Source organism: Maylandia zebra, linkage group LG10, assembly GCF_041146795.1.
Source record: "Maylandia zebra isolate NMK-2024a linkage group LG10, Mzebra_GT3a, whole genome shotgun sequence".
NCBI classification, from domain to species: Eukaryota; Metazoa; Chordata; class Actinopteri; order Cichliformes; family Cichlidae; genus Maylandia; species Maylandia zebra.
In genome coordinates, this window is record NC_135176.1 from 15,656,077 (window position 1) to 15,674,112 (window position 18,036).

The window sequence follows — 18,036 nt, forward strand, 5'->3', positions numbered from 1 at the left end:
CCTAATATACATGCTCCATTTATAGTGCATTTTGTACATGTGTGTTGTTTCTTTCTTCTCACTTTGTGTAAAGATGACACTGTTGGTGCTAATGCCAACTTTCTATTTTGTGGTCATAGAGGGATGGACACTGTCAGAGTCAATGCTCAGCTAGGCTGGGCTGTTTAAATTATGCTCAGTTGGTACTAATTTTTCTTTTGCTAGCACATGGTGTGTCTTCTGCCCATCCGCTTCAAGGTTCAGTGTGTTGTGCGTTCAGAAATGCTCTTCTGCATACTTTGGTTGTAATGAGTGGTTATTTGAGTTGCCAATGCCATTCCGTCAGGTCTGATGTCAACACTGCATTTTTACCCCAGAGAAGTGCCGCTCATTGGATATTTTCTCATTTTTCTGTAAAACGTAGAGATGGCTGTGTGGAAAAGTCCCAGCAGATCAGCAGTTTCCAAATTACTCAGACCAGCACGTCTAGCACCACCAACCACACCACGTTCAAAGTCACTTTAATAACTTTCTTCCTCATTTTGATGCTTGGTTTGAACTTCAACAGGTTCCACCCTGACAGAACAAACCAGCAGAACTTTGTACAGTCAGAGTTTAATATTCCATCTGTGCTACATGGCAATTACAAAAATACATCATAACATAACATATCAAACATCAAAGAGTATTAAAAAAAAAGTCATATAAACTTTAGAAACAGGAATATATACACATCAGCATTCGGTGACCAGAAATAAAGAAAGGTCAAGGATCACACACGAGGCATTCTGGGCACACATTAGGGCATACTTTACAAAAATAAATAAATAAATAAATTACACTATAATCAGATGAGCAGGTAAGTGCATAAAGGTGAGATCACTGGCAAGGGCTTACCACATCCACAGACCGTAGAAAAAGCCCTGTATCGATCAAAATGTTAAGTGGAGGTAAACGGTACTGCTGTTCCAGTCCCAGCTCTGATCTGCACACTTTTGTACAGCTCTTGGAGTCAAAAATCAAGGCTGAATGGGAAAACCACCAAGCGCTCCCCTGAGACGTAGGTTATAAATGATGAAGCTAAATAAGGTGTTGAAGGCATACACATTTGAACCTGATACTGTGTCACTTGCTCGAGGAGATGATGTAGCCAAGGTCAGGTTTGGGAAAGGTCAGATTGTGGCATGAGCAAAGGTACAGACTATGTTTCAAAGTAAAAGTTGCACAGATTGAGGCAACGAGTCTTCCATCCGCTTCTGCTAAAATAACTGCAACATCTTGCAACATGAAAATAACAGCAGAGATTTTGAAATCAACTAACCTAGCTGAAAGGATAACTATGGTTTGCACACTTAAAACAAAAAAGAAAAAAATATTATGATCTATAATATTATGATCAACAAGCATGACATTTCCACAAGGGGTAAATTTCACAGCATTTGTCCACTATGTATTAACACGGCAGCCATGATGGTTTACTGGAAAGTGGATGCACAATAGTGCAATCTTTCTTGCACAACTGTTGGGCAAACAAGTGTGCAAGAAACTGTGCAGCGGAGAAAGGCAAACACATAAAGGAAGAATAACTTGTATTAAGCACGTCACAAAACATAAAAGTCATTGAAATATGCGTGGAGAAAAAAAAAAAAGGTGATTTCCATTAAGTCAGTAATTTTAAAGTTTAGAAAAATTTTAAAGGCGCACCAATTCAAGGGTGAACAAATGTGCACAAGTGTGCCTTTACACTGTAAACTCAGTGTCTGTCAAACAAACACTTCTCTGCGTGGACCTTTTTCCTGAGCAGGATGCAGTGGGAGTGCTGGGCCAGGCAGCGGTACAGCTGTGTGAGTGTTTGCGCTGGGATCCTGCTGCGAGTGTGGCGTGGCGGGTGGGCTGAGGAGCGAGTCGTAGTCGAAGCCTTTGAGAGGCTGTAGGGACAAAGTGAGGCCTCGTCGAGCTTTGGCCGCTCGGTCCGGTCTCTCCCGCAGCTCCAGAATCACCTGACAGCAACAGAGAGGAGAAGTCAAGACTCATGCTTCAGCTTACAGAGGAAACAACCAAACCGAGGACATTCAGACGTCTCGTCTGTTACCTCCATGGGCTGACGCTGCAGTAGGTCGAGGTCAAAGGTTGATCCGCGGAAGAAGGTTTGCCGCTGGAAACGATCAAGCGTCCTCAAGCGACGCGAGGGAGTCTTGCATAAAAGCTGGACAGGAAAATGTGCAGATGATGATCTGACCGTTCAACTGGCTCGCTGCTTAGCAGATATACAATAAATGATTACCTCTGTTATTAGCAAGGCCAGTGGGGAGCTGAGGCTGAGGGGCATCTCATAGGGGAAGCTCCTCACTTTCCTCAACATGCTGCAGTGGTCTGGTTCAGGAGCCACGGGGAACTGACAGAGGGAAAATTCAGGGGATGATTCATCTTTTGCTACTTTGATAGATTAATACTTCAGCATGCCAGAACATTAAATGAACACAGTCTTTCATGCTCATGTGTCACTGAGAGATTAATCGAACTGCTGACCGTGCAAACAGGCAACAATAGCTAACCTTCCCAGTAGCCAGTGAGAAAAGCAGAATTCCCAGTGACCACCAATCAGCTGCATGGTTGTAGGGCCCACCACTCAGCACCTCAGGAGCTGCAGAGGACAGAGAACCCTCACAATGTTTTTCCATTCATAAATTCACCTCCCAGTAAAACATAATTAGATACGCTCTAAATGCTTCCAAATCCCAGCATCTGCAGCTGTGGTGGGATGAGCTGCAGGGGAGGTTAAGAGTGGATGTTTTCCTCACCCATATATTGGATGGTTCCACAGATGGTAAAGGCTCTTCCCCCTCTCTCCAGGCGACGAGACAAACCAAAGTCAGCTAGCCGGATGTGTCCTAGAAAAGATCATTTTCTCTATGTTATGATGAGTATGAAATCCCAGGCTATTTTTTTTTTTTTTAACTGACACAGGCTGGATTTTTAATTGTATCATAATGCTCCCTCATAGTTTGCAGTGATAGGTATTGATTGATAGACGTGCACAGCTCTGTTTTCTAGAAGCTTCTGTGCTTTTCCCTCATACCAAAGCTATGCTGCTCTCTGCTGGGGACAAGATTTACTTACCATTGTCTGTCAGCAGGATATTTTCCATCTGCAACAACAGAGCAAAATAAATAAATAGGTGGATGAGATTACACTCTTGCACTGAATTCTTATGCCACACACCGTGTCTGCCATCGGATTACTGCGAAACACTGATGAAAGGAAACCTGTAGCCTGTAACAAAATATTAAAACAAAACAAAACTCTAAATACGGTATCTGATAAAAACACAAAGTATCAAACAAATTCTACTTCAATAAAATATTTTGTGGCAATTTAAACATTTTTAATGCATTGTACACATTGTTGTGTTCATGCATTGACTAAAAAACAGGAATGAGCAGTTTAGAAACTTTTTAGTAAGTATTCAGTATTCAGCCTTACAAAACCAAAAACAGCCTTTGTACGTGTGCATGATGGAAAAGGAAGCTGAGCTTGCTGTTCTTATATGAGACGCAAAAGTAGGACATCCAGCTGGAAAGGTTTCAGAGTTAAGACAAAAACTCTTCATGATAAATGTTAGGCTTGCAGCATTTGATATCCTTTATTCTAGCCTATGGTATTCCTATGGATACCTTACTCCATCCATGGGAATGAAGCAGCTAAGTAACAGCCTGATAATCAAGTGCACTTGATTAGCTGATATGCAATGCTCGGAGAATTTCCCAAAAACCCATTTCAGACTCTACAGGCCTCAGTTAGTATGTTAAATGTTAAAGTTAATGACAGCACACTTAGAAAATAACTGAACAAGTATTTGGAAGGATTGCTAGGAAAAAGCTTCTTCTCTAAAATAAAGAAGCATTGCTTAGTTTTGCAAAATTCCATCAAAACAACGCTTTCTCAGCTTTCAAGATTTCTCAAACAATGCCTGGAGTGACCGAAGTGGAATATCAGCTGTAAAATATCAACTGTCAAACACTGCGGTGACAGAGGGCTGATTTGGGCTTGTTTTGTAGTTATTGAATCAATAATGAATTCATCTGTATACCAAAGTATTCTAGACACAAATGTGAGACCACATGTCTTACAGCAAATCTACAGCAGAATGGCTGAAAAAAAAAGAACCAATGAGCAATGTCAATGTCCAAGGTGGTGGGACCTTAAGAGAGCTGCTGTGAACAACTTCCCACAAACATCATTAAACTCAAACAAAGTTGTAAAGAACAGTGGGACAAATTTCCTTTCACAATGATGTAAAAGACTGAGGACTGCAGAGAGTCCTGTGAAAAACCTTGATATGAATATGTGTTGCCTGAAATGATCTAGATGCCTGTGCTTAACATAGGTTTTGTGTCATTGTACAATTTTTTTGGTTTTTACCTTCACATCTCTGTGGATCACCCCAAAATCGTGCAGAAAGCCTGTAAAAAAACAACAACTAGTAAGCAAACAGGTTTCAAATCCATGTCTTCGTACTGGCAAACTGAACCATTCTGACTTTGCTGTGTTGCTGGTGGAGATCCTTAGAGAGCTCATCTGTTTTTAATAAGACCACCTCTGATAATTACTTCCAGTTAAATAACTATGGAAACGACGCTTTGAGCTAATTAAGATTTCTGAAGGGAAAAGTCAGGCTTACAGTACGGATGAGGGTTCACATCTTTCATTTAATTAGTAATGTAATAGCATACACACCAAGCGCACATCCCAACTCTGCAGCAAACACTCGCACCGTGTCCTCTGGGAACTGACCAATCATCTGCCAGTAGGTGTAGAGGTCTCCTGTGCTGCAGTAGTCGCACACTGTTGGAGAAGAAACAGGATCAAAGCATGCCTCTGTGCAGCGGTGCGAGATGTGACTGGGAAGTGAAGGTCAGCGGGAGGTGGAACACAACACTGCTCAAGTTAGGGAAGAGACAAGAGTGAAAACTGTCTTTCTCTAGGAAGCAAGCAAGGTGGAATTTTAAGGCTGGCTGCCTTAATGGAGCATGACTTTAAACTTCATGTGTGTGCGTTTGTAATAATGAATCACCACACTGTAACTGAGGATAGCCATATTTATTTAACACTGTTACATAAGGCAACATAACAATTAAGCAACTGTTTAACCTTAATTGCTTTAAAATATCTGCAGAGATCTTCATCGGTTTGTTGTGGTGACTTCCATGTACTCTACATTTCAGGCTCAAAAAATATGTGACTCAGTGATGATTCACAGTATGTTCAGCATCTGGTTTTCGGGGGCTAACTCGTTCTCTTTTTGCAGGGGGTGGAGAGGCAAACAAAGTGGGTCACACTTTCTGAGTCAGTGGCTAATTTGGAAAAAGAGGGTAAATGCTCAGGAGGAAAGAGGAAAGAAGTCGAAGAAGCTACACGATGCAGAGGGAGTGGTAGACTGGGGTTGCAGGGCTGGAGGGTGTTTGATAAAGGTGCGATTAAACGTGGGGTACAAGCTCAAAAGACCCTGAATTTTAAAGTCTCGACGGGAACCTCTTTGCCTTTTTTTTTTTTTGTTCATCGTGTTGTAGGAGCTGGGTTTGGGTGGGGCTGTGGGTAGATCTTGGACCTAGCTGCCAGTTTTGAGGTGAGAAAAGGTGAGGTGAAGTAAAGGGAGAGTGGATCTGGGTTGGATTGGGTCACCGGTCTCTGTCTGACTCACTAATGTAGACGTGGCGCTGTGTCTGCCAGCAGTCCTGGAGGTCATGGACAAATGGGTGGCGCACCTGACGCTGCAGGCAAAGGTCAAAGGTCAGCCTGGAAAAGCTCAACCGACCATTGTTTCTGAGAGATCACGTCACTCAGAATCGCATTAACTTCAGACTTTACAGGCACACGCCATTTTTGTGAGAAGGCAAATAAACATAAATGGTTCATCACCATCACAGCAGATTTTTTCTACCTTCTATCAACATTTCTAAAGTTAAGAAATCAAAGAATAGCACAATATTTACATGAGATCTTATCACTTATTAACTGTTAGCAGTAATTATCACTCACTGACTATTATGTGTACTTTAGAAAGCCTTGGTTTGTTGAGTGCTAACTGTATGAAATGCAAATATAGTGCCTTCGAAGTTAACACAAAACCCACCTGGACTACAACTTCTTCCTTTGACTGCTCCAAAACCCCGAGTCTTAAAATCTCTGCTTTAGGTATGACCTGTGGGCAGACACAAGATGAAATCAGGCCACTGTAATTATAAATGAACCATGAACACAATTATCTCACAGCTTCAGTTTCCTGCAACAGCCTGATTGGTATTTATGTTAGAATTTAAACGCAGAAAACCTATATGTTAAAACCCAGATAATCAACACTCACTTTAACAGCATATGTCTTCTGTTTGACCTTGTCCTTCACTTTCAGGATGGGTCCAAATGAACCTTTGGCGATGTAGCCCAACACCTAGTGAGGCGAGAACAATGCAGACACAGATACAATGGGATGGTGTCTAGTTAAAAAAAAAAAAAAGTAAAAGCAGAACATGAGAAAGCTTTGTTCAATCATAAGACGCATGATGTGGCGCTGGCGTTCAAAATGACCCTCACCTGAAAGTGTTCGTGGCCAGGCACAGTTCTGTGGGGGAATTCGGGGAGGAACATGGTAATAAACCCCGGCAGGCTCCACTCCGCTCTCAGCTTGTGGGGGCCAACTCCTGCCAGCCTCAAGACGTGGTCAGGGATCTCGGGGGCTTTGCCCTGGAGCATTCGACGCTGGCCCAGATGAAGGGCAGACGGGGCAAGGCGACACAGGCCTGCTGGGACAGACAGGCCAATGTTTGAGAGGAAGCCACGCCATCCAGAAGATAAGTGCTCATTCTCCTGCCCTTCGGAAGGCCTCTGTTGGGGAAACAAAAGATAAAGACACAGTTTTGTAGATGCTACAGAAGAAACAGGATAAAAAAAACCATTTAGATTGTCTGTTTTTATTACACAAACTCCTGGAGAACAAAAATGAATAGACTGTTCATTCAGAGAGTGTTTTACGCAAGGTTAAGTACCAACACTTATCAAGGCAGGCGTGCACTGCTGAAAGCGCCCTTCTGCTTTCACTTGACCTTTTGGAAACTAGAACACACAAAGAAAGTTGGCACAGGACAACCTGTACTGAAAAATGCTTTGTAAAAATACAGAAGAGAATTGCCTAAATGCTGCTCTAAATTTACAGACTAAGTCCAAACACAACTTACTGTAGCAATAACTTGAATTAGTCGTATTCTGTATGACTTTATCAGTCTCACACGTTGCTGTGGAGGAATTTTTGCGACTTTTTCTTTGTATCGTTGCTTCAGTTCATTGAGATTTGCAGGCATTCATTTATGAACAGCACTTTTAAGGTCCCACCAAAGCATTTCAATCAGGTTAAAGTCTGGATTTTGACTGGGTATTGACACCTTGACCTCAAATTAGACTGTAATAAACTTGGGTATAAGAGGACTTTGTGGTCAACTCAGCGACTGCAAAACAAGCTCAAATCATCACCCCTCCACCGACGTGTTTGGCAGTCGGTATGACGTGTTTGTGATGTTACGCTGGGTTTGGTTTTCATCTGTCTAAAGGACATTGTTCTAGAAGTCTTGTGGTTTACTGAGATTCAGCTTTGCGAGCCTTAGCCATACTTGCAAAAATGTTTTTTGTAGAGAAGTTTTTTTTTCTTAGTAACCCTCGCAACAACTTCGTTCAGTCTTTTTTTCTAACTTTTCCTCCTTTATTTGTACTCTTTGTTTAACATCTACAGCTCTTTTGTGATTCTGTATCTTTTATAGTCTCTCTCTCTCTCTCTCTCTCTCTCTCTCAAACACACACACACACAGCACTTGTGAATTTTATCTTAGTGTTTGTTAAAAAAAACAAAAACAATGACACATGTATCTGGGGTTGTATTTAAATAATTTTACAACCTGCCATAGATTTGAAAGACAGTACACAGTATATACTTGATTTAATTTATAAAAGGTTGCTTTCCTAACGATTGTGGCTTACTGTACAAGACATCAGACTTTGCTATAATACAGCCCCATCTTCATCCCTCAAATGCCTAAGTGGAGCCGAGTGGTACAGCATTTTCATGTAACCATTCCTGCTCTCATATATAAAAACACTCCCTGGTCTGCATCCAAAGTGCAGTCACCGGGTCAACAAGCCCCCTCCCCGTGGGGCTCCTGCTGCACATCTCTGCAGCTATGTAATGCAAGATGCGCGTAATCAGCCATGCAGAGTGTCATTATCATCCGAGCAAAATAAAGGGGCACATCTACTCCGCTGTCACTCTGCTAAACAGCTTCGACCAGTGACCGCAATCTGGGGAGTGTCAGACTTTTGTTTGAAAAGTGACGAATTTGCATTCAAAGTGAATGGTCTCACCCCATATATCGTAACGTGGGAATAACACATTGTAATACTAATTGGCGACTTTTCACCGTTACGCAACTTCAGCACACTTTTCAGGTCCCAAGAGATTGCGGAACCCCGTCACACAGGGAACCCCCACCCCCACCAAAGCACGTGCCTTACACCTTAGCAACCAGATATCCAACTCACCTTCCTGTTCTTACTGCCGTCGGCCCCCATCTGTGTGACAGGACATCAGCGCAGTGTCCTCATACCGACGTCTGCTCTTCATTTAGCCATCCGCGCTGTTCCGCAACCTCTCCACGAACAACGGTGTCGGGCTGCACGAACACAACGCTTACCTTTCGCTAACAATCTGCAGCTGATCGGGCTACGCGGTGTAAAACGTGACAGATATGGCGATATAAAGAAAACAAGTTAATCCCGCGTATGGGCAACGTCAGCGTAAATCCGCCCCCATCACTACCGTCCAATGAGAGGCACGCTTCAGATCCCTGTGCTGCTGCTTGCGGTAATCAGAGCCGCACACATCAATTATACACGTCGGTGACAGTTTCTGTTAGGTTTGCATCATTTGCATTGGCGTGACTTGTGTGCACAAAAGCAAACGTGTAACAGAAAAGCCTCCTGTATCTCCCGATACATTTTTCAACCCCCCATTCACTTGTTCTAAAAATAAACCCATGCATGCATAATATGTGCTGTCTTAGCATGTTTGGAGGAAATGTGAATGCTGAATGCAATTCATTTAATTAAAAATGCTACAGCGGGAGCACTGATACAGAAAAGGAGTGCATCTTTCTCCCATACTGGCTTCTCTTCACTGATTCCCTGTTAAATCCAGAATCAAATTTAAAAGCTGTATCCTCACAAACTAGAACCTCACAGTAAGATCTCACAGTATCTTATCACCCCAATTTCTTCCAGTGTGTTTTTTGCCGTGTTCCTCTCCTACCCTGCAACCCATTACAGCAGATGGCGACCACTTCCTCAGCCTGGTTCTGATGGAGGGTTTTTCTTTCCCACTGTCACCAAGTGCTTGCTCTTTGGGGATCCTTTATTTCTGTTCATATTTTGAGTTTGTTTTTAGGAATTTTGTAATGTTCTTTAAACACTTGGAAGCATCTGGTAGGTTAATTAATTGTGCATATGTCCTATATTAGATTAGATGCTGATCTGACTACAACACATGGGGTTTTCTCTCTATTATTATATCTTTAGTGTAGAATATGAAGCCCTTGAGGAGACTGTTGTGATTTGGCACTATATAAGTAAAACTGAATTTAATGCATGTTTGTATCATATCAAGAAGCAATGTACAATGTTGGCCATTAAATATCATGGGAAACACAGCAATTTGAAGCGTGGTAACAGTACATTTTCTCGTTCTTTTTGAGTCTCAATATGTGATGAAACAAAGTTAGTGATCATATGAAGTACCAAAGAAGTTTATAAAGCAACGCTGGGCAAAAAGTAAAAAACAAACCAAATAGTGACAGCACAGGTGCCTTTTATTTGGGACTGAGAACATAAAAAGCAAAACAGAGCCATTGGTATGATTTTTTTTTTTAAACTTCTGTTACCAATGTATGGTCATTTCTACAAAATAAACCAATAAACAGGTAAGCTTTAAATAAGTAGAAAAGTTTGGGAATCCATGTCAGAGCGTTCAGGGTTAAAAGGAGCATCTGCTGGACATTTTAGTCGTCCTCATCAAAGTCTTTCTTTCCCTGGGGAGGTTTGGGTCCTCCTGCTGGTTTGGCCATGATGATCTATAAAGGAAGAAAACAATCATTTCATCATAAGATCCATGCAGCTGAGTGAGTGGGCTTTATGGCAGAGTGGAAGCACATCACCTCTGACCTTCATAAAATAATTGATAGACAAACATTAACCACAGCATCCAAAATGTGTTCAATCTTAAACTGCTGTGCTTATTTATAAATGAGGGGACTATATTTTCAAAGTAAAAAAAAGACCATTTAAATCCCTACAGATATTCCAGAAGTCCATTTATAGTGATTAAACATTCATGAGCACACGTGGGAGTACCGTATGTTGTGCTTTAAGAGAAATTCTCTACACAGGAAAATGTACTTGTGCACAAAACGTGAACACTTAAAATCAAATAAATAATTAAAGAAAAAAAATGAGCTGAAGAAATAATAATTAAACTCTGGGTCAGTTACTTAAGGCACTTCATGTTTCACAAAACATCTTCAACTACGTCTAAACTGAATTAATCTTCTCTTAAAATAGATTAAAAAACAAAACAGTGTTTGATTTGGTACTTGCACTCACAAACTGCTTGCGCATGCAGCATGCTATCACACCACACACACTATCTGCTCTGTGCAGGTTTAGGCAGTGGCACATCTGGGTTTGTGTAAAACACCTGCGATGTGGTTGAATCCAGTCAGTAACGCAACATTTCTCCAGTATTAGTAGTGACAGGTAACACATACATATTTCAACCTCCTGTGAGTGACTGAGCACACTGGTGCAGATTTTTGTTTTGTTTTTAGTTAAAAGCGCACACACATTCCAAAACCTACTGACTGAGCGACTGAGGGTTTTGTGTGTGCCCTCTAATGGTGAGTTTCAAAATTATCAGGCTCTTCATCCCAACCGTCCTTGTCCCAATGGCCTCTCTGCTTGGGAGCCTTGGGTCCCCCTGCAGCCTTAGCCATGATGATCTGGATCGTACATATATGCACACTTAATTTATCCACCAGTTGCTTTAAAGAACATAAAAAAAAAATCCTAAAAAGAATAATACAAAACTCAAAATATAAACAGAAAGCAAACATCTGTGAGATGTGATTTGATGCGGTCTGTCGGATCTCTGGAGTGTGGCATTACGTTTGTTGATTTGCCTCAAAGCCTAAATTATTCAGTTAAAAACCAAACCGATACATTAAAAGCCGTCTAATAGATGAAGTTTTGTAAACAGGTGAAAAATAGTCCTAAAGGCTCTTACTGTCTGACTGATTGAAGCAGTTTTCTGTCTCAATCAAAAACAAAAAACACAATTTCAAAAGTTCATAAAATATTCTGTATGAGGCTGGCTTTCATTACATGTAGAGTTTGTGTGTTAAGAATGTTTTGTTTGTACCCACCTGGTCCACCCTCAGCACTGTGATAGCGGAATTGGTAGCCAGTTTTATGCCCCAGTATTTGACCAGGTAGGGATCCAGAATGCCGGCTTCGAGCATGTCCTTCACAGCAGGACCATCACTCTGCAAACAACATGACAACCGCACCGTCAGTCAAGAATATGAGACGCTTCAATAGAAACGGGTATTAAAAAAAATAATTTCAAATTTTGGATTTAAGGGGGAAAAAAGGATGCCACAACACAAATTTTAAGATGTCTTTTATAGACCTAGTCTGCTCAACTTAACTCGACTGTTTCTAGGGTTTCTCATACTCAGAAAACGAGACGTCAACAGACTGCATGTCACCGATTGGCTAGTCAGTGGCGTTCCTCAATTAGTCATGAGGGCGTCTCCTTCACGAAAATCAAAAGCATAATTTTTGAAACCCGGAAATTAGGGACCTGGCTATGCAAAAAAAAAAAAAAAAAAAAAGGAGGCAGCAGGTATAGCATCACCTCAACCTCCTCCATCGTCGTGGTGTTTGAGTCGCCATTACTTCGTACTCGACTGTAAAAGAAACCGTCCGAAACCGAGTTGAGCCAAGATGAGTAGGTACAGGTGGGAAAAAGGACTGTTAGTGTTAAGCTGTGTACCCTAATCTAAAAAGTGGTGTGCATCTACCCAAGTTAACTGGAAGCCAAAAAAAATAAATAAATCTAAACTGTGATTCGCCTGCTTGGTAATTACATACGATGTGAACATCATATTATTTAGCTTAAAGATCATGTGGAACAGGCTGTATCTGTCTCCATAGCGCAGACAACACAAATGGACTCGGTGGGAGCTCAAGTCCTTCCAGCATTTCAGTCAAGGTAACTGTTTTTCTCTCAAAGGCCAACACATGAGCCAAGTTTCTCTTGTGATGACAGAATGATGTAGTGCATGTTTTTAGTGCAAACAGCAGTGTTAGCTCCTCCGGCATTCACTGTCACGTTTTGGACACCACTGGTAATGCGTTAAGGACCAGTGTGTAAGGTTTAGGTGCCTCTTGCAGTGCCGTTGTAGATTGTAACCAAGGAAAACACAGGCTGAATATTTTAAACGATTCACATCTGAAATCAAACTATATCAAAGCCATCCACACATTCTTCTCATGCATCCATACATACCTCAATGTCAAAGCCCATGTTTTTGTTTCCCTCATGATGCGCAGAATACAGCTTTGAAATAAGCTCGCTCCCCTTCACGCCGGAGTTCTCAGCGAGGGCACGTGGCAACGCCTCGAAAGCTTCGGCAAACTTTTTAATGGCATACTGCTCGAGACCAGGGCAGGACTGCAGAAAGGCAGGAAAATGGTGTATCAGTCAAAATAGGACAAAACGAAGACGAGAGATAAGTGTGTGGACTTGGAATATGTTAATTAATTCACTTGAATGTGCATACCTCTCCATATGAGGTGATCTGTTTGGCCAGCTCAATCTCAGTGGCTCCTCCTCCAGGTACCAGCCTGTTGTCCTAAAGATAATGAATGACAGAGAGACTGTAGCTGTTGTGCAAACTAAGTAGTACATAAAAAGAAAACCCCTTGAAATTTGTGAACTGTAAGATTCTCAATAACAATGTTTAAAGGGAAAGTTTTGCTCATAGTGAACACTGATAGCATAGTTTTAGTTTTTCAGTTCCTAATTCTATTTTAATATTATTATTATTATTATTATTATTATTATTATTATTATTATTATTAAGTAAACAGGTGCTCAACACCGATGAGAAAAAAGATAAACATCAGCCTGAGTTGCTTTACAATAAAGACAATAATAATCTTTAAAATATAATTTGTGCATCCATTTGTTAAAACTTGTGATTCATCTAAAAGTAAGAAAAAAATCCCAACAACAACAAAATAACCCCAGTGACTTATAATGTCTACTTACCCTGACCAGAACTTTAAAGGTGTTGACTCCATCATCTACAGCCCTCTCAATATCATCCATCAGGTTGTCAGTGGAGCCTCTGATCACCACGGTTGAGATGGCACCATCCTCTTTATCTGTGTCAACACCAACCAACATGTTAACTCAGAAAGGTTTAAAATTAAGATTCACAAGCCTGAAGAATGGAGTCATTTACCATGTTTGAAGACCACCACCTGAGTGTCTCCCACCTCAGTCAGATATACATCATCACAGTGACCCATCTCATCCGGAGTCGGAGCCGTCTAAGGATGACAAAAATGTATTTATAGTTAAAAATGGACGGCTCTTTCGAATACCTGATCTGATAAAAACAAGTGTACACTCACCATCTTGGGCAGAGCTACAGCTCCCACAGTCTTGCATAATCTCCTGAGGTCCCACTTGGAGTTAAGCCTGACGAGAAGGAAAAAAAGAACGTTTACGGCTGGGAAGCACACAATGCCAAAGATATACTAGAGCTGGGCGATAGAACGATAACGATATGTATCGCGATATAACTTTTACTCGATAGAGAAATTAAGCTATCGCGATAGACCTCGCCGCTCTTGTCCTCTTAAAAAAAAAAAAAAAAAGGTCAGCCGATCCAAATTCAGTAGCGCAGAGCCGAACCAATCACAGCCGCAGCGTCACGTCGCGTGACTTGTTACGTACAGCACAAGTGCCAAGCCGCACGTGTGTTTGTTTGGGAAGCAGCCAGCGGGTAATGGAGCCAGCGCATAATGGAGGAAATGAGTGTGCCGACTAGAAAAATCAACCGAGCGTGACCGAAGAGAAAACAGATGATGGTTCCAATGCCGGAGAGATTGTCGAACGGAAGAGCCATAGAAGTTCCGTAGTGTGAAGGTATTTCGGCTATTTCAAGTCTGACAAAAAACAGAGTAGCGTGCACTGTAAATTGTGCCGAAAGCAAGTCTGGAAATGCAATAAACTGGTGCATGCGTCACACTGTGCGCCACGTTATTGTTTCGGTGAAATGAATTTCTACAATACTGTTAATTCTACTCTCTGCAGTGTTTAAATGCTTACATATACACACAGTTACTGTCCCTCCACACATACGACTCGGTTCTGCTTCTATGCCCCAGCTTTGTTTACTTTTTCCCACCGAGGCTTCTAGACTTCTGATTGGCCAACATTTCTGCACGGTTAGGAATCTAGCGCCACCTGCTGCTTTGGCATGTTCATAGCAGCGTTTTCTTTCATTTCTCCCTTTATGTGTGGACGGGATTATTTTTTAAAACGAAAACGGAAAATCTCCGTTTTCAAAAATACCCGTGTACATGTGGACGTAGCCTCAGTCTCTGACTGGAAGCGCTAATTCATCATTCGGCTTTTGTCAGACTAAAGTAACTGTTAAAACTGTTTGAAAAGCTCAGCTATACAACAAGGAGAGATTGAGAATTTCCTTTTAGTTCTCAGTTTATTTGATATTGACAAAAGTTAGTCAGTTTTGTCTGTTCTTCTGTAAAACAAACTAAGATTTATTTTTAGAATTAATACTTTATTTCTAAGTGGAATTGACAATTTAGTCTGTTTCGTTTGTTCTATTTTGAAACTTAAACGCTTTAGCGGCTGCCTTTTGTGTAGTTTGCAATATTTGCCTTTATTTATCTGAAAAAGTCTCATGTTCCTTAAGTACATCTACCCTGTTGAACTTATTATGGGAAATAAATATTTAAAAACAAGCTGCTGATTATTTCACATTTTACTTGTGAGCAATGGCACATTTAAATCTTACAAATATAGTTATTTGGCTTATATCGTGATAGATATCGTTATCGCCTGAAATGAAAAAAACATATCGTGATATGAAAAAATCTCATATCGCCCAGCTCTAAGATATACTATTATATATCATGTAATATTTAACATACGGCCATCATATATTTATTTAAATGTCCCAAAAAATGCAGACACAGTTACATCTTGCACCTTCAAAATAAAAGTTTTAGTCCTAGGCCATGAAAGGACCATCTGTATTAGCAAAAAGATCAATCTTTACTTGGGAGAAATGTGATCTCTTAAGCGAGTTACATGAAACAGTAAGCTCAACTAGAAGAAACTCAGGCTGAATTTGCCGTAAATGTCTAGCTCTTTGTATATGATACGTTCCCTGCTCACTTAAGGTTTTGTAGTTCTTACCTGACCACCATGAGTTTGTACTTGTTGGCGTAGTGCAGCGCCATGTCAGCCACTTTCCCCCCAGTTACCACCACAGTGGCACCAGCCTCCTTGATAGCCTTCACGTTAGCTTCCATCAAATCCTCCTCTCCTTTACTGAAGTCCATGAGCTCCTGTGCATTATTTATCAACACTGTGCCCTGTGGAACAGACGGGACTATTGTCAGCACCGAGAGCAATGTCAGCATCATCTTCATTAAACTTAATATATCGGTCACCTCCACTTACCTTAGTCTCTGTCACCATGCAGTCGAAGGGGCAGGAGAAAACGGCGATCTTGGCGTCTTTCACTGATGAGATGTCTCCCTCTGCCTCCTTCTTAAAAACCATGCCATGAAGCATAGAGGATGCCGTCACCCCACAACCCTAAAATGACCACAAATGTTAATAGAGGCCAAACTGCATACGCACACAAAATAAAACCAACAGAAGATGCTGCTTACCAAAATCTTGCATACTCTGACGTTATCAACATTGAAATTGCCGGTCTCTGGGAAGATCGATACTGCACGAAGAGGGGAGAAAAAGGAAGTCAGAAAAATACCAAGGCAATGCTAAAATCGAGACAATCAACTCTGAGATAGTGTGCACTTCTGACTCACCACAGGCCTCTGCAATGAGGTTCGCAAGGAAGTCTTCATTGCCGTACTGTTTACTCATGACTGCTGTACGGATGAGCGACTTGGCTTCATTAATGTCATGGAGGTTCTTGGCTGAGGAGCAAACGCAGTCTGACAGGATCTCCAGAGTCTTCTTACAAGCCTTCTCGTAGCCTTCAATCACCTGTGGCAAAGAAGAAAAAGCAGGCACTGAGAAAATGCACCAATCATAGCACATGTTTGACATCAAGCCATGCTACTTTACCAATATTATCTTGTTTACCTCTGAAACAGACAAGCCCATTCTAAGGAGCTCTTCAGCCAGCTCCAGCAGAGCTCCAGCAAAGACCAGGACAAAGTTGGTACCATCGCCGACTTCCTGTTCTTGCATGTGGGACGCCATTACAATCATTTTGGCTGCGGGATGCTGCACCTATAAAACAAACAATTTACATAAATAGTTAAATTCATACATTTATTATGCACTCAGCTGAATTTCAGTGAGGTGCACAACAACATCTCCTCACCTCAAGCTCTCTGAGAATTGTTGCAGCGTCATTGGTGACAAACAGCTTCTCTAAATGGTTGATGACCATTTTGTTCATGCCTAAAAGAAAACACTTCATTTAACGGGTGCTGCTTTGATATCTTTACAGAGCACAACCCTAATAGGCTGTAGGCAGACCAAACTTACCGTTGGGCCCATAGGCAGTGCGGGTGGTTTGAGAAAGTTCCTTACAAGCTCTGATATTACGGAAGACAGCCTCTTCAAGACCTGAAAAGTGCTGTAACAGACAAGAAATCAACTTTTCAAGACAGGTGCATTACCGTTCATTTCCATGTCAGACTAATATATTTAGCTTACTACCTAACAATGAATATGTTAAAAGCAAATAACTGGATATAATATGGATAGTCTGAGAATGTAAACATTTCATTAAGCATCAGCATCACTTTAAGCTGACAGTACTGACAGTTAGCTGAATGCTAGCTGGGTGTGACTGCAGTATGGCATCCCGTTATAACAGCAGCTCAACTTCTGCTGCTGCTATATTTAGCACGGTTTAGACTGAAGGGAGACAGTGAAATATCAAAAATAAGCATTTCATCTTCCCTAACAGACCTTCGTCCAGCAGCCGGCTGGGCGGCCTGGCTGCTGCTTTCTAGAACTATCCCTCATGACTCTGAATGAACATGCTAACTTAGCGGCTAACGTTAGCTAGCACGCTTCTTCACAACTACTCAGTCAAAGCTCATCTACGAGCCCAATATTCCTAATTTAACCCCACCTTGGCGCCATCCTTTAACATCTGGGCGAAGCCCGGAGCTTTTGGGACGTGGAGGGCCATTTTCAAATTTTTAGCAGCCCCGGTATCCTAGAGAAGGTAGCCGCGGCGTGGGTTCAGCTCTGGGTACAAAGCCGGAGAGGCAGAGGTGGAGCGACTTCAGCGAGGCAGCGAGCTACAGACGGGTGACAACAAAGGACAAACAGAGCAATTCTCGTTTCACCGCGCAGTGATCGTAAAACACCACGCGGGGGCAGTCTTACCGACGTGTTACTATAACGAAATCCAAGTCTATACTAAGTGACTGACTTTTCAGTGAATTCCAAATAATTTAAGCTATCTCACCAAAGAAACACAAGTAAAGTACGACAGATGGCATTTCTGATTTCCTGTTGTTTACTTGCTTTGTCAAATTTCTATCATTAGTCATGAAATATTACAAATATAATGAATTATTGTCTTAAATGTGTAGTTGTTTTAAATTAAAAATGTATTGCCTTTACCAGTTAGTTTTCTATAGACT

General features: G+C 41.5%; 2 protein-coding genes across 4 annotated transcripts; both read right to left on the reverse strand.

Annotated features, from left to right (window-relative positions):
• Positions 1-577: 577 nt before the first annotated feature.
• rskrb (ribosomal protein S6 kinase related b) lies at positions 578-8,825 on the reverse strand. 2 transcript variants are annotated; one of them, XM_004549986.5, is made up of 14 exons: positions 8,563-8,825; positions 6,571-6,861; positions 6,344-6,427; positions 6,113-6,181; positions 5,681-5,750; positions 4,717-4,824; positions 4,402-4,442; positions 3,202-3,252; positions 3,100-3,127; positions 2,781-2,870; positions 2,535-2,623; positions 2,264-2,374; positions 2,072-2,185; positions 578-1,979 (listed from the first exon to the last, which is right to left on the reverse strand). In XM_004549986.5, exons 1-14 carry the CDS (start codon positions 8,590-8,592, stop codon positions 1,743-1,745), a joined length of 1,413 nt encoding a protein of 470 aa, XP_004550043.4. In that variant the 5' UTR covers positions 8,593-8,825; the 3' UTR covers positions 578-1,742. The 2 variants fall into 2 exon arrangements, with proteins under 2 accessions (XP_004550043.4, XP_012774310.3); XM_012918856.4 differs by lacking the exon at positions 3,202-3,252.
• Positions 8,826-9,863: 1,038 nt separating this feature from the next.
• cct8 (chaperonin containing TCP1, subunit 8 (theta)) lies at positions 9,864-17,694 on the reverse strand. 2 transcript variants are annotated; one of them, XM_004549988.5, is made up of 16 exons: positions 17,517-17,694; positions 16,922-17,012; positions 16,755-16,834; positions 16,511-16,660; positions 16,231-16,411; positions 16,072-16,133; positions 15,857-15,994; positions 15,590-15,768; positions 13,774-13,840; positions 13,602-13,689; positions 13,406-13,521; positions 12,915-12,986; positions 12,641-12,805; positions 11,493-11,612; positions 10,929-11,069; positions 9,864-10,145 (listed from the first exon to the last, which is right to left on the reverse strand). In XM_004549988.5, exons 1-15 carry the CDS (start codon positions 17,574-17,576, stop codon positions 10,962-10,964), a joined length of 1,677 nt encoding a protein of 558 aa, XP_004550045.1. In that variant the 5' UTR covers positions 17,577-17,694; the 3' UTR covers positions 9,864-10,145; positions 10,929-10,961. The 2 variants fall into 2 exon arrangements, with proteins under 2 accessions (XP_004550045.1, XP_004550047.1); XM_004549990.4 differs by lacking the exon at positions 10,929-11,069 and having other exon boundaries at positions 17,517-17,692.
• Between the last annotated feature and the right edge of the window lie 342 nt (positions 17,695-18,036).